This window comes from Cuculus canorus, unplaced genomic scaffold (assembly GCF_017976375.1).
Source record: "Cuculus canorus isolate bCucCan1 unplaced genomic scaffold, bCucCan1.pri scaffold_63_arrow_ctg1, whole genome shotgun sequence".
Classification (NCBI taxonomy): domain Eukaryota; kingdom Metazoa; phylum Chordata; class Aves; order Cuculiformes; family Cuculidae; genus Cuculus; species Cuculus canorus.
The window spans coordinates 234,619-249,482 of NW_026527844.1; the positions used below are offsets into that span (position 1 = coordinate 234,619).

At 50.2% G+C, this 14,864-nt stretch overlaps 2 protein-coding genes across 2 annotated transcripts; both read right to left on the reverse strand.

Annotated features, from left to right (window-relative positions):
- Nucleotides 1–3,863: 3,863 nt before the first annotated feature.
- Nucleotides 3,864–4,915, reverse strand: LOC128850725 (olfactory receptor 14J1-like; the record flags this gene model as incomplete). The annotated part of the gene is made up of 2 exons (XM_054055708.1): nucleotides 3,864–3,869; nucleotides 4,454–4,915. Coding segments are annotated over 2 exons (468 nt in total), but the record flags the coding sequence as incomplete, so codon positions are not given.
- A 5,952-nt stretch (nucleotides 4,916–10,867) lies between these two features.
- Nucleotides 10,868–13,374, reverse strand: LOC128850726 (olfactory receptor 14J1-like; the record flags this gene model as incomplete). Its single annotated transcript, XM_054055709.1, has 3 exons — nucleotides 10,868–11,043; nucleotides 11,359–11,431; nucleotides 12,913–13,374. Coding segments are annotated over 3 exons (711 nt in total), but the record flags the coding sequence as incomplete, so codon positions are not given.
- Between the last annotated feature and the right edge of the window lie 1,490 nt (nucleotides 13,375–14,864).

Below are 14,864 nucleotides of genomic sequence, written 5' to 3' on the forward strand. Positions count from 1 at the left end.
AGAGTTGAGACATAGAGAAGTAATTGAAGGGTGAGGTGATAGAAGAGTCGGCTCATAGAATAGTTTGGTTTGGAAGGTACATGGTAGTGTTGGGTCATAGAAAGTTTACATCATAAAAGTGCCGGGTCATAGAAAAGGCGGCTCATATAAGATTTGGGTTATAGAGGAGTTCAGAGGATACACACCATAGTGGGTCAGGTCAAAGAAGTCTCAGTTAATAATAGGGTCACAAATGAGCTGGGTCATAGAAGAGTGTGGTCTGAATAGAAGAATGTGTCTGATCACAGAGGTGTCACAGCATAGATGGTTCGTGCCATAGAAAATTTAGGTCCTAGAAATTCATGTAATCGAAGAGTCAGTGAATAATCAGGTCATGGAAGGTTTGGGTCAGGAGTCATGGAATGACCTGGCCCTAGAAAGTCATAGAAGAGTAAGAGAAGGGTTGGGTCATACAAAGACTGGGTTACAGAAGGGTCAATTTTTAGAAGTGTTGTGTTAGAGAAGAGTGAGATCCTAGAAGAGTTGGATCACAGAAAATTCAGGTCATAGAAGGGACAGAGAAGTATCATTTATGGTAGGGTCTGGTCCTAAAAGTTTCATAGAAAAAAGTGTGTCGCAGAAGGATGATAGAAGAGTCAGGACAGAAAAGATTCGAGTCATAGAAGTGTCATAGAAGGGTCATATAAGAATCAGGTCATAAAAGAGTTGTTAGAGGAGTGAGGTGATAGAAGGCTGAGGTCACAGAAGGACTGGGGCATAGAAGAGGTGGCTCATATATGTGTCTGGTCATGCAGGAGTGAGGTCATAGAAGTGCCGGGTCATAAAAGGGCCAGGCCAGAGGAGAGTTGGGTAACAGAAGGATGGTGAGACAGAATCTGCCCATAGGAAATCTACTTCCCCTCTCTTTCAAACATCCAGGAATGGGATCCGAGTGGATAAGGTCTGGGGCACAGCCTTTCATTCTCGTGCTCATCTTTTGCCCATTTGCGAAAAGGACATGCAATGTAGGAGTGGTGCCAGTGGGCAGGGATTTCCCCCATTCTCCATGACCTTTGGAAGGTGATGGAAAATGTCCTTAATGTCCCATAGACAGGGAAGGATTGTGTTAACAGCAGTTGAGCTAGAGACTTTAAATCATGGGGGATCATGACATACGTATCAAAAACAGAGGACAATAGACTCGTAAAATACGGCAAAGAGATACCATGTTCCTTTACCGTACGGCGCAACCCCTTAACTACCGAAAAAGAAAGAGCCTCCCACTGAGCCCCCCCGCCCTTGGTAAATAACGGGGGCTACTATGGTTTTTGCGATTTCTAATTCTCCCTCTTGTAAGGCTTGGCGCCTTATATTAACCCATATATCATGTGGATCAGGTGGATAAAGGTCTGGCTCCTTTTCAGGGTTCACCGGTCCTGGATCAAAGGGATCCTCCTCAGGAGGATAGCCGACGGCGCACAGTTCTGGTACCGCGGAGGGTCCATCCTTTACTGTGATAGCGGAGGGATAGTTGGAGAGTCCTCCTCCCCTTTCACCTTGTCTCGGGGGCTCTTTTCTTGTACTTTTAAAGTCTCAAAAATACTCCTCCACCACAGGAGCATCCGCTGTGCTTCAGCATTCCCTGTGCTTGCTGCATCCCACAGTTTAACCCCCACATCATCCCAAAGTTCCCGCATAAAATTAGTAGACACAGACAATTCCTGCTTCCTTGCAGCAGCTCATTCAAAGTTCTGTGGGACTCACAGCATGGCACTCAGATAGGGGGATCATAGGCCCTGGTATCGATCACGTATTGATCACGTCGGGGTCACCAATTTGCCGCGATTGAGAGACGGGACACAGCCTGATGCCAGCAAGAGGTCGATTTTATTGTATTCTTAACATATATTTATACAAGTTATAAGCGACTTACAAGCGACATGTTTCACGCTGATTGGTTATAGTCCATTGCTGTATGAGCTAATATTTGGCATTGCTGCATAGCTACAGATATCTACTCTTTTTGCAGGTCATTAGCTTCTTTAGACAGTAACAAGGTTTCCTCCTATCTAGATGGTTGCTATGCCATTTACACGTAGCTCACATAGCTGTTACTCCTTGCTCTTCTTTTCTTGAGGGGAGTTCTTGTTTTTAGCTTATCCAAGGTCTGTGGCCGAGCTTATCCAAGACATCCCCCTTAAACAATCCTTCTGTACTTGGGGTTTTTCCATTGCCTGTCAGACCTTGTCCTACAGCCAAGGAAATCCCATCATCTCCTCTTCTGCTTCTTTAATTTTTCTTCTCCCTCCATCTATTCCATTTCCAAAATCCTCTCCAAGGGAAAGATTCATTGAATCATAGAATAACTCAGGATTGAAGAGAGCCCTGAGCATCCTCTTGTCTCTCTCTCCTGCTCAAGGCAGGCTGATCCAGAGGAGGTTGTTAAAGGCCTCTGCCCAGCTTTGCATCATCTACAAAGGAGCTGAAAACATGCTCCATCACATCATACAGGGGTACAATAAAGATGTTGAACAGTGCTGGCCCAAGTGCTGGTCACTGAGGGATGTCACTAGGAACTGGCTGCATGGAGGACTTTCTGTACCACTGATGACATTGGTTGTTCAGCCCACTTCTCACCCAGCGTCCACTTCTTCAGTCCAGACATCCCCACTCTGGCTATGAGGACACCATGTCTAAGGCCTTGCAAAACTCCATGTACACCACATGCCCTTCTTTCCCTGCCCATTCTTCTCCAGCAGTCCCTTTCTTGTCCTTCAAAGGGGCTGGAAATGCCTGCAGGACATGTCCCTTCCCCTACCTGGGGATGGCTGTAAGCTGACCTGCCTGTAATTCTCCCAGTTCTCGTTCCTGCTTTTCCCAAAGATGGGTTTGATGTCTGCTTTTTCCAAGGACACCAGAACCTCTCTGAGTGCTCGGGCACTTCTGAGAGCATAATCCAGACTCTCACAATCCGGGCTGAAGTAGCAGAGAGGAACACTTGCACTGAGGCTGTCCAAGGCAGCTGAGATGAATCTCCCTGGGCCGGTGGGGTGTCTTCCTGAAGTCACACACAGAAATGCCAGGGTTCTGTCAGGAGTCCTCATCTGAGCTGGCCTTGTGCACCTCTAATGCACCCGAGGATATTCACTGACGAGGTCTGTCCCTTCCGCGCACACAGAGGCACTTCAGGAGTCACAGTGTCTCTCTGGCTTCTGGTTGTCAATCCCGTAAGATGGGAAACACCTCAGCCCTGCAGTGTGTCGCCCTGACCTGCATTTCTCTAAGATGCCCCACGTCATGAGAAATGGGCAGAGGGATCTCGGTTCAAGGAAGCATATCCAAGTTCAGGCAATTTCCCATGGGATTTTACTTTCAGTGTGAAGTGACCTCAAGGAAATATCATTCCCACAGGCCTTCATGGACTCCAAGGAACACTTGGTCTCAAGTCTGGTCTCACTTGGGTTCATCTCCCCTCACTCAAACTGTGGTGAGAGACCATTGGTGGTTGTGAGGGGCTGCTCTGGGATGATTGCCATGGGGCAGCTGTCCCAGGGTTTCAGACACACCTGGGCACAGACCAGACCCTGCTCTGCCGCTTCTTCAGGTCTCTCACAGGAGGCCTGGTTGTAGTAGCCTGTCCCAACCCTGCACAGACAACTGCTGATCTGCACATTGGTGTTTGTATCTGCGAGAAATATTCTTGGCAATGTTCTTAAGAGAATCTTTGGAAGAGGGCTTAAGCCCTCACAACCTGCCCTGAGGAGATCCTCTTTCTTTATGCGAAGGCTGTTCTGGAGGCATTTCTGTCACAAATACCCTCTGCCTGTCCCTGCCTGCAGGCACAGCACTGCCACACAGCACAGCTGTGACCAAGCTCAGAGCCCTCAGGCCTTACAGCAAAGCAAGGGGTGAGGAGGAGAGTGTGCAAGTGGAGAGAGAAGAGTTCTGGGAGATGAAGCGCTGGTGCCTGGCAGTGCTGCCGTGCTGGGACTCCTTCCCCTCCACCCCTGCCCATAGAAAATGTCCCTGCAGGTCAAAAAACGCCTTGGAGGAAAGATATCAGGAAAGAAACATCATTGAATATCTCTTTATTTTGTTGAAACACACAGAGAGCACAGCTCCTCATTTACACAGCCGACCAGTAAGAAAAGGGAAAGTTCTCAGGAAAAACAAAGCCGTCACTGAAGGTGTTTTATTTGGTTTCAACAGAGAGGGAGCGCAGCTCCTCAGTTGCAGAGCTCAGTCAGACAAGAACAGTAAACAATGAAAGAGAAAGGACATCATGATAACTAAAAAAACCCCACTAGCCACAAAACATAGAGAAGCCAGTCTGGGTGTGCTATGAGTTCCATGAAAATGGCTATGCAATACGTGATGAGCAATTTTTTGCTTCAGAGACCCATCCAGATATCAGTTTCCACACTGCATCCTTGAGCTGCTGGTTCCTCAAGCTGTAGATGAGGGGGTTCAGTGCTGGAGGCACTACTGAGTATAGAACTGACACCACAAGGTCCAGAGATGGAGAGGAGATGGAGCGGGGCTTCAGGTAGGCAAACGCTACAGTGCTGATAAACAGGGAGACCACAGCCAGGTGAGGGAGGCACGTGGAAAAGGCTTTGTGCCGTCCCTGCTCAGAGGGGATCCTCAGCACAGCCCTGAAGATCTGCACATAGGACACCACAATGAAAACAAAACAGACAAAACCTAAACAGACACTTAACACACTGGGCCCAGCTTCCCTGAGGTAGGAGTGTGAGCAGGAGAGCTTGAGGATGTGGGGGATTTCACAGAAGAACTGTTCCACAGCATTGCCCTGGCAGAGGGGCAGAAAAAATGTATCGGCCGTGTGCAGCAGAGCATTGAGAAACGCAGCGCCCCAGGCAGCTGCTGCCATGTGGACACAAGCTCTGCTGCCCAGGAGGGTCCCGTAGTGCAGGGGTTTGCAGATGGCAACGTAGCGGTCGTAGGACATGACCGTGAGAAGAAAATATTCTGCTGAAATGAAAAACAGAAAGAGAAAGACTTGAGAGGCACATCCTGTGTAGGAAATAGACCTGGTGCCCCAGAGGAAATTTGCCATGGATTTGGGGACAATGGTGGAGATGGATCCCAGGTCAAGAATAGAGAGGCTGAAGAGAAAGAAGTACATTGGGTTGTGGAGGTGGTGGTCACAGGTGATGGTGGTGATGATGAGGCCGTTGCCCAGGAGGGCAGCCAGGTAGATGCTCAGGAAGAGCCAGAAGTGCAAGAGCTGCAGCTCCCGTGTGCCTGTGAATGCCAGGAGGAGGAACTGGGTGATGGAGCTGCTGTTGGACATCTGCTGCCTCTGGATGTGAAGCACTGAACATGAAGAAGAATATAGTGACAAGTTAGGGGAGATGTGAGATATGTCTGAAGCAACATCAAAGCCATTTCTCACAAAGCACACTCTGCACTGCTTTTCTTCTCCCAGGATATCATCAGTCAGCTCCATGCCTGGAGCCCTCCTTGGAGCAACAAGGGATTTCCTGGGACTGGAGAGCATTGCCTGTGGCTCAGTGCAGGGGGAGGGGAGCTGCTCTGTCCCTCGCTCTTGTTCCCAGCTGCCCTGGGCTTGGACCTTTCTGAGATGAAGGGGGATCACATTCCCATGGCATCCTGAGAAGGCACTGCTGAGAGCAGAGGGATCCACCTCACACCACTCAGTGTCTCCCCCTTTCCTAAGGTCTCAGCCCCTGCTGTCAGCCCAGGACACACACGGCTCATTTCACAAACCCAGCAGCATTTCCTTGGCTGTAGCTTCTCTACGCTTCTCCACAGGGCTTTCAGGTAACACCAAGATGTGAGAGGACAGATTTGCATTGTGGAGGGAAGCTCACAGCTTGGAAGGACACCTAAGGAGAAAGCCAAGTGTCATTTGATGGCATTTGATGAAGGGAGATTGATCTCCTTCCCCAGCCCCACTGACTGCATTGCCCACAGCCTCACAGCTCAGAGCAAAGCTGGGACACGGGTTCCCATGGACACAACTGCAGGAAAGGAGCCACCAGGGCAGTGGGTGACTCCACAGCTGCAACTCCCATCCCCAGAGAGCCTGGCAGTGAGAATGAGAGAACAGCAAGAACAGAGACAAGGGGAGAAACGGGGAGAAAGAGAATGAGTGTCTGTCTGTGAGAGGCCAGGGCAGAGGCAGCCGGGCACACAGACAGCGTTCCCCTTCCCCAGCTGTGCTCACCCCCTCCCAGACACCAACCTTGCCGGGCAGTTGCTCTCAGCCCCTGGGCTCTGGAGAGGGCACTGGAGCTGTGGCTGCAGAGGAGGGGGTTCAGCCCTGGAGCCCAGAGCCCTGAGGCTTTGCGTCTAAAGCTTTGTGCACCCATCTTGGCCCCAGAGGAACCTGCCTGTTTGCAGGGCACTGCCTGGGCATGAGTTCCTCTTTGGAGGTTGAGAAGGACAGGTCAGAACAACCCTGATGGGTCTGGCAGAGGTGGTGCTGTCCATAGGCAGAGAATTCCTCAAGGCACTTTACCAGATTCTTGGTCACCCACTGACCACTGAGAGCTGCAGTTCCGGAATCACGGTGACATGTTCAAAACTGAGTGCTCCATTTCTACTTCTGCTTCCCTTTCCCCCTTCCTACTTTCCTGGAATAGGAAAGCGCAAACACAGTCTCAGGTAAGTTCCTTACCTCTATAGCAATCCCTGCCTTGACCTTCTTCTTGAGACTTTCTTTTGGGAATATTCTAGGGGTGACCCAGAGCTGGGAGCAGCCCTGACCCATGCAGCAGCCTCTCAGAAGCACAGGGACCCTGCCTTGTTCAGAGTTTCTCCTTCCACTCACAGCTTCTTCCCAGCCCACCGTGATCTGCTCTCCTGACAGTCTGAGTGCTGACAGTGGAAGGTGCAGAGTCTCTGTCCCAGCACACTGGGACACAGGGCCCCTCTTTGGAAGGACAGCCCATGGAAACCACCAGTGCAGATCAACCTTTACACCCCCACAACCGTGAGCAGAAGGGAGCATTCGTGTTCTGTCCCTCTGATGGTTCAGTGCAAAGTCCCTGATCTGCAGCACATCCTCCTCCTCTGCTGCAGAGAAAGTGAGGGTTGTACTTACAGATGCCGAAAGCTGTGGGATGTGTCCCCTTCAGAAGACCCTTCCAGGAATCAAAGCTGCACTGCCTTGCCCTAAGACATGCAAAGATTCCTCCCTCAGGGAGCTCTCAGCATCCTTCCACCCCACCCTGCCTTTCCCCTCTCTGTGCCTCCCTCCTCTCCCCTCGCTGCCTGCAGGCAGTGCCCTCAGCCCTGATGGGCTCTGCAGAGGAGCTGCTCCTGCCCAGAGATGGCTCTTTGTAGCGCTGCCCCCTTTGCCACCAGCTCCCTCCATGCCAGGAGCCCAGCCCAGCTCAGCAGCAGAGGAGCAGCCCAAGGCAGCCCTTGCTCTGCCCCCTCGGGGCTCCCTCCAGGTGTCCCTGGGGCTCCAGGGGAACCTGCTGAGAAACAGCCTGAAGCCATCCCTGATGTTCCCTCCCTCAGCTGACAGAGACACTTCTGTCCTGCACTGTCATTGTGTTACTTGGGCAGGAGAATCACTGGGGAGATGGGCAAGAGGGGGTTGTGCCACCAGGAAGGTGACAGGGAATGATCTCATTTCCCCAAACTGTCAGAATGGAAAGGAAAAGGGATGTAAGGAAAACAGGTGCAAGTCCCATGTGGTCACTGCCAGAAATGATGGGGCTGGGGAGGTGAGGAGCAAGGCTGTCCATGCAGGGTCAGACCTCAAGGGATGCTTCTCCATGCTGCCCAGACCTCTTGAGGTGACACTCGGCATCAATGCCCATTGGAGAATGCATCTGTCATCTCTGAACTGAAAATGAGGGAAATATAAACCTTAAACTGAACATCTTTTTTCTTTGCTGCACCTTGAAATCTTCCTCTTTAACCACACTGGGGAATGACTCCAAGGAGCTGTACAAGGCTTGAAGACCTGAAGAAAACTCCTGGAGAAGAAAGAGCTCGTTAAGGCTTTCTGCATTTTAATGAGACCCAGAGTGGATTTGCTGATGAATCCTTGAACCTCAGCTCCTTAGAGGAGAATGAAGAAGCATCTCAAGAAGTCAAAAGCAGAACTCAGAGTACCTTGAAGTATTAATTGGTCTGAGTGAGGATTGTTCCTAACAAAGCCTCCCCAGGGACTCGTTAGGTCTCATAATTGGAGGCCATGATTGCAGCAGGCAAAGGCACTGTGCAGGCAGCTGTGATGCTGAGGAAAGCCTGGATTTGCTTGGAGAAGCAGAAAGGCCAAGCCCTGACCCCCAGTCACTGGGCAGGCAGATCTGGCTTTGACCACAATGACACCAGTGTCGTGAACATTCCCACTTGCCTGAATCAAACTGGGAGCAGTTGTTCCATTTAATTCTAAACACAGGACTCCAGAGTTCTGTGAGACATCAAGGCTCTCACACAGCTCCATGGAGTTGTACAAGGGTTGGGTCATAGATGGACAGGGTCATAAAGTGCTCGGTCGTAGAAGAGTGACAGAAAACATTGATGTGAGAAGTCAGGTCGGAGAAGAGTCCAGTGTTAGAAGGGTGATAGAGGAGTTCCATTTTAGAAGGTTCATAGAAGTGTTTGATCATACAGTTCTCATAGCAATGTTGGGTCATAGAAGTCTCAAGTTGTGGAGGGTTCAGGTCACAAAGTGGTGCTAAGAAGAGTCAAGTCACAGAAGCTGATTTTGTTGAATTTTAGAAGAGTTTGATCAGAGAACGGTCATAGAAGGATGAGTTCGGAGAAGGGTCAGGTCATAGATGAGTCATAGAAGAATCATAGAAGAATCAGGTCCTGAGGGATCATAAAATAATTGGACCATAGCATTATAAAAAAGTGAGACCATGGAAAAGTCAGGTAACATGTGTGTCCGGTCATGTAACGGTTGGTCATAGAAGGGTTTGGTCATAGAATATTTGGACCAGAGAGGACCTGGGTCATAGAAAGCCGTAGAAGGTTCAGAGTAGAGTTGGGTCATAGAAAGCTTGGTTCAAAGAAGTCTTGGGTTTTAGAGAGTTGGGTCACAGAAGAGTTGGGCCATGGAAGAAGCGTCTCATACAACAGTCGGGTCATAAAGGACTTACACAAGAGTCAGATCACAGAGGGTCTGGTCATAGAAGGGTCAGTTAATAGCAGGGTTTTGTTCATAGACCAGTTGGGTCATGGAAGGGTTGGGTCGCAGAAGAGTTGGGTCCTACAAGAGTCTGGTCACAGCTGTGTCTGATCATTGAAGAGTTGCAGCATAGATGATTTGTGTCACAGTAGAGTCAGGTCACAGGAGAAACATAGAAGTCTTGGGTCATAGAAAGTCACACTACAGAAGAGTCAGAGAATAGTCAGGTCAAAGAAGGTCAGAGAAAGATTGGATCATAGAGGGCTGGAGTCATAGAGGGCCTGGTCATATGAGAGGTGGGTCATGGAAGAGTCGATTCACACAGCAGTAATAGAAGAGTTCAGTCATACAAAGTCCGTATAAGAGTTCAGTCATAGTTTATGCGGGTCATGGAGGAGTCAAGTCATGGAAGTCAGGTCATAGAAAGCCATAGAAGCATCAGAGAAGAGTTGGGTCAGAGAAGGCTTGGTTCACAGAAGGCTCAGGTTTTAGGAGAGTTGGGTCATAGAAGGCACAGATCATAGAGGATTCGGGTCATAGAAGAGTCATGGAAGAGTGGGTTGATAGAAGAGGCAGGTCATAGAGGAGTTCAGTCATGGAAGGTATACACAATGTCAGGTTATAGAAGAGTTGTTTACAGAAGAGTTCAATCATAGAAGGTTTATAGAAGATTCAGGTGAGGTAAGGGTCATAGAAGAGTTGGGTCATAAAAGAGTCACAGAAGGGTCATGTAAACGTCAGGTCATACAAGGAGTCATCCGGTCATAGATGGGTTGAATCAGAGAAGAGGTGGCTCGTATAGGAGTTGGGTCATGGGGGAATCAGAGGAGAGCTGGGTCACAGAAGAGCTCGGTCATTGAAGAGTTGGATCATAGTAGTATTGGGTCATAAAAGGATGGTGAGACATAACGTGAGCAAGGAAAATCCAGTCCCCTTCTCTTTCCGACATCCACAAATGGGATCTGAGTGGACAAGGTCTGGGATTCAGCCTCTAGTTTCCTTGCTCATCCATTGGCCATTTCTGAAAAGCACATGAAATGCTGTTTCTTCTTTAACTGTTCCTGAAACAGCAAACACTCATCATGGGGCCCTTCAACTGCCTTTCAAGTTGAGACTGACTCAAAGTCTGGACCCTTACTAAGCTTGGAAGATGCTCTCCGTGTAGACCATCTGTCCTGAGGACTGTGACCATGGCACAGCTCTGTGTCCCACAGGAACGGCTCCAGCTCCTCCTGCCTGTCCTCCTGGCTGAGGGCATTGCTGCCCATGGGGGCTGAAGCCCTGCAGCTGTGGCACCAGGCAAGCTCATCCCTGCCATCGGGAAACATGAGACCAAGTGCCCAAAACCCCGTGTGTGCAAAGGCTTTACTTAGAGCAGAGATATGTCAAGGACAGAAGAGAGCTGAATGTCTTTCCAGCCCCAGGTCTAAAGATCCAGGCTGAAATGCCGGAATTCTTCAATGGAACACATCCTCCAGCTTGGAGAGAAGAGATCATTCCCTGTCATCTGCCTAGGGTCGTTTTTAATGACGAGGCAGAAAAAAAGTGATCCTTATGCCCAGCTATTTTTTTAAGAGGAACAAAGACACTGCATTCAAGCACAGAAGAGTTTGAGTTTGAAGAGAGCTCTGAGCATCCTCTTCTCTCACTCCCCTGATCAAGGCAGGCTGAACCAGATGAAGGTGGTCAAGGCCTCCACCCAGCTTTGCATCATCCACAAAGCAGCTGAAAGTGTGCTCCATCACATCATACAGGGTTGTAATGAAGACACTTGACAGTGCTGACTGAGTGCTGGTCACTGGGGGATGGCACAAATAACTGGCTGCATGGAGACTTGGTACCACTGATGACATTTGGGCTTGGTCCTTCAGCCAACTTCCCACACAGCGTCCACTTCTTCAGCCCAGACACCTCGACTCTGTCTGTAAGGACACCACATAAGACCATGTCTAAGGCCATTACAATATTCCATGTGCACAACATTCCCTTTCGCTGCCTATTTTGTATCAGCAACAGCTTTCTTGTCCTTCAGGGGCCTGGAAATGGCTGCAGGACTTGTGCCATCCCCTTTCACAGGGTAGAGGGTAGACTGATCTGCCTGTAATTCTCCCAATTCTTGTTGCTGCTTTTTCTGAAGATGGCTTTGACATCGGCCTTGTCCAAGGACCCCAGAAGCTCTCTGATTGCTCTAACACCTCTGAGAGCACAGTCCAGACTCATGGGCAAGGGTGACGTACCAGACAGGAACGCTTGCACTGAGCCTGTCCAAGGCAGCTGAGATGGATCTCTCTGGGCCGGTGGGGTTTGTTCCTGGAGTCACACTCAGAAATGTCAGGGTTCTGTCAGGAGTCCACATCTGAGGTGGCCTCATGGAGTCCTTATGCACCCAAGGATGTTCACTGAGCTTTTCCTTTTACACATAAAGGCAAGAGTGACAGAGTTTCTCTGGACTCCCAGAGAATCAGATGCACCTCAGACCTGTGCTGTATCCCACCACTCTTTATTTGTCTGAGATGCCTCATGTCATGAGGAATGGACACAGGGATCTCAGTTCAAGGAAGCACATCCCAGTGCTGCCTTCGGGCACTTACTCTCGGGATGTTGCTTTCAACATTAAGTGACACTGAGACACTTTCTGTCCCTCAGACCTTCATGGAACCCAAGGAAGGGCTGATTGTGTTTGCATGAGTTCATCTCACCTCATACACAATGATATTCACACTCACATCTCAACTGTACAGTGTGAACATGGACTCTGACCTATTCGTTCTGTGTCCTTCCATGGAGAGACAAAGAATATCTCCAGTCTGGGGTGACAGGCCAGTGCTGGGAATGGTGGTTGTGAGGGGCTGCTCCACGACGATTACCCTCGGGCAGATTTCCCAGAGTGTCCAACGCACACAGGCACAGAGCAGACCCTGCTCTACCCATGGAAGAGACCTGGTTGGGTGAGGACAGTGCTATTTGCCCCAACCCCGCACACCCACGCTGTGTATCTCTGCACTCGTGTTTTCATCTACAGACCTCTTTCATGGGCACGTTCTTCAAAGGAAATATAGAAGCCCTAAGCATGGCTCTGAGGAGATCCCCTCTCTGTATGGAAAGGCTGTTGTGGACACATCTCTGTCCCACAAGTGCCCTCTGCCTGTCCCTGCCTGCGGGCACAGCACTGCCACGCAGCACCGCTGTGACCAAGCTCAGAGCCCTCAGACCTTACAGCAAGACAAGGGGTGAGGAGCAGAGTGTGGAAGTGGAGAGAGAACAGCTCTGGGAGATCAAGCGCTGGTGCCTGGCAGTGCTGCCGTGCTGGGACTCTTCCCCTCCACCCATGCCCACAAGAACTGTCCCTGCAGCTCCAAAAAGTCTTGAAGGAAAGATATCAGGGAACAAATGTCGCTGAATATTTTTTATTTTGTTTAAATACACAGGAGCACAGCGCCTCATTTACACATCCGATCGGTAAGAAAAAAGAATGGTCATAGGAAAATCAAACCAGTAACTGCAGGTGCTTTATTTGGTTTAAACGGAGAGGAAAATCAGCTCCTTAGTTGTAGAGCTCATTCAGACAAGAATAGTAAACAATGAAAGAGAAATCACATCATAATAAATGAAAAAACCCACCAGCAACAAAATATACAGAAGACAGACTGAGTCTGCCACAAGTTGCATGATAAAGGCTATGCAGAGCATGATGAGTAATTTTTTGCTTCAGGGACCCATCCAGATATCAGTTTCCACACTGCATCCTTGAGCTGCTGGTTCCTCAAGCTGTAGATGAGGGGGTTCAGTGCTGGAGGCACCACTGAGTACAGAAATGACACCACAAGGTCCAGGGATGGAGAGGAGATGGAGGGGGGCTTCAGGTAGGCAACCCCTGCAGTGCTGATAAATACGGAGACCACGGCCAGGTGAGGGAGGCACGTGGAAAAGGCTTTGTGCCGTCCCTGCTCAGAGGGGATCCTCAGCACAGCCCTGAAGATCTGCACATAGGACACCACAATGAAAACAAAACAGCCAAAAGCTAAGCAGAGAGCAAACACACTGATCCCAGCTTCCCTGAGGTAGGAGTGTGAGCAGGAGAGCTTGAGGATCTGGGGGATTTCACAGAAGAACTGTTCCACAGCATTGCCCTGGCAGAGGGGCAGAGAAAATGTATTGGCCGTGTGCAGCAGAGCAGTGAGAAACGCAGCGCCCCAGGCAGCTGCTGCCGTGTGGACACAAGCTCTGCTGCCCAGGAGGGTCCCGTAGTGCAGGGGTTTGCAGATGGCAACGTAGCGGTCGTAGGACATGATGGTGAGAAGAAAATATTCTGCTGACATGAAAAAGACATAGAGAAAGACTTGAGAAGCACATCCTGTGTAGGAGATCTCCCTGGTGTTCCAGAGAGAATTGGCCATGGATTTGGGGACAATGGTGGAGATGGATCCCAGGTCGAGAATAGAGAGATTGAGGAGGAAGAAGTACATGGGGGTGTGGAGGTGTTGATCACAGGTGATGGTGGTGATGATGAGGCCGTTGCCCAGGAGGGCAGCCAGGTAGATGCCCAGGAAGAGCCAGAAGTGCAAGAGCTGCAGCTCCCGTGTGTCTGTGCAATGCCAGGAGGAGGAACTGGGTGATGGAGCTGCTGTTGGACATCTGCTGCCTACTGGGCATAATACTCTGTCCAAAAAAAAGGAGAAAATAACAAGTTAGGAGAGATTTCTTTCAGCAAAATCAAAGCCATATTCCGCAGAACACCTCCCCCCCCCTCCCCCAAAACCGTCTCTCTCCACTAATGAAGACCTTTGGAAGGTCCCTTTCACAAGGTCTACTTGCTTCTCTTGGAGCTCAGGATGGGTTTGATGACAAAACTCTTGGCATTTCCGCTTGCACTCCAAGTGAAATCATGTGTGTCCTGACAGGCAAACGGACTGTCCCTTCATGCAGAGTGAGCAGAGCCGGTCTGTCCGTTAGCCCTGGTCTCAGCTGCTCTGTGCTGGAGGACTTTTGCACTCGAGTGTTCCCCCCAAAAGAAACTGGCACTGCTGGGAGCAGAGGAATCCGGTTTCCCAGTGCAGGTCTCCAAATACCCTCACGCTTCCTACCTGAGGGGGATCTCAGCTCTCCCCTCCCAGCCAGGGACACAGAGGGCTCATTGCTGCTGCTCTTCCATGGCCTTAGTGCTGAGGTGTCTTCTCCATGGCACTGCTAGATGACACAGAGATACCATGGGAGAGCTGTGCCTTCTGGAGGGCAGCCTGAAGCACAGCAGGACCCTGCAAGGAAAGAATCAGTTGTCACAGATGTGGGGTGCCCTGAAAGGAGAATCTGCTCATTTGCATTGCCTGAACCTGCTGATTAGGAGAGGGATTGGACTCTTTACTCCCATGGCTACACCTGCATGGCAGGACCCACAGGACTGGTCTCTGATCTGCAGCTTAACCCAAACCCCATTCCTGAAGGTCCAGTGATAAGAACCAGGTGAGCAAAGGTAGGAGAGGGAAGAAGGAGACATGCTCAGCGCTGCTGTAGGTGTAGCCCGCAGAGAGACGGACAGTCAGGGGTTTGATACTTCCTCCTTTGAAGTGGTGAGGGTGCTGAGAAGGTGACTGAGCAGCCATGGCCTGAAGATGAGAGGTGAGAGAGGAGAGCATGGGTTTGCTCCATGGCAGGTGCCTGCACTGCAGGGGATGGCAGGGAGGTGCCTCAATCCCCCTTCCCATGGTCTTAATGGGAGCAGATCCTTCATCCCTGCCCACATCAC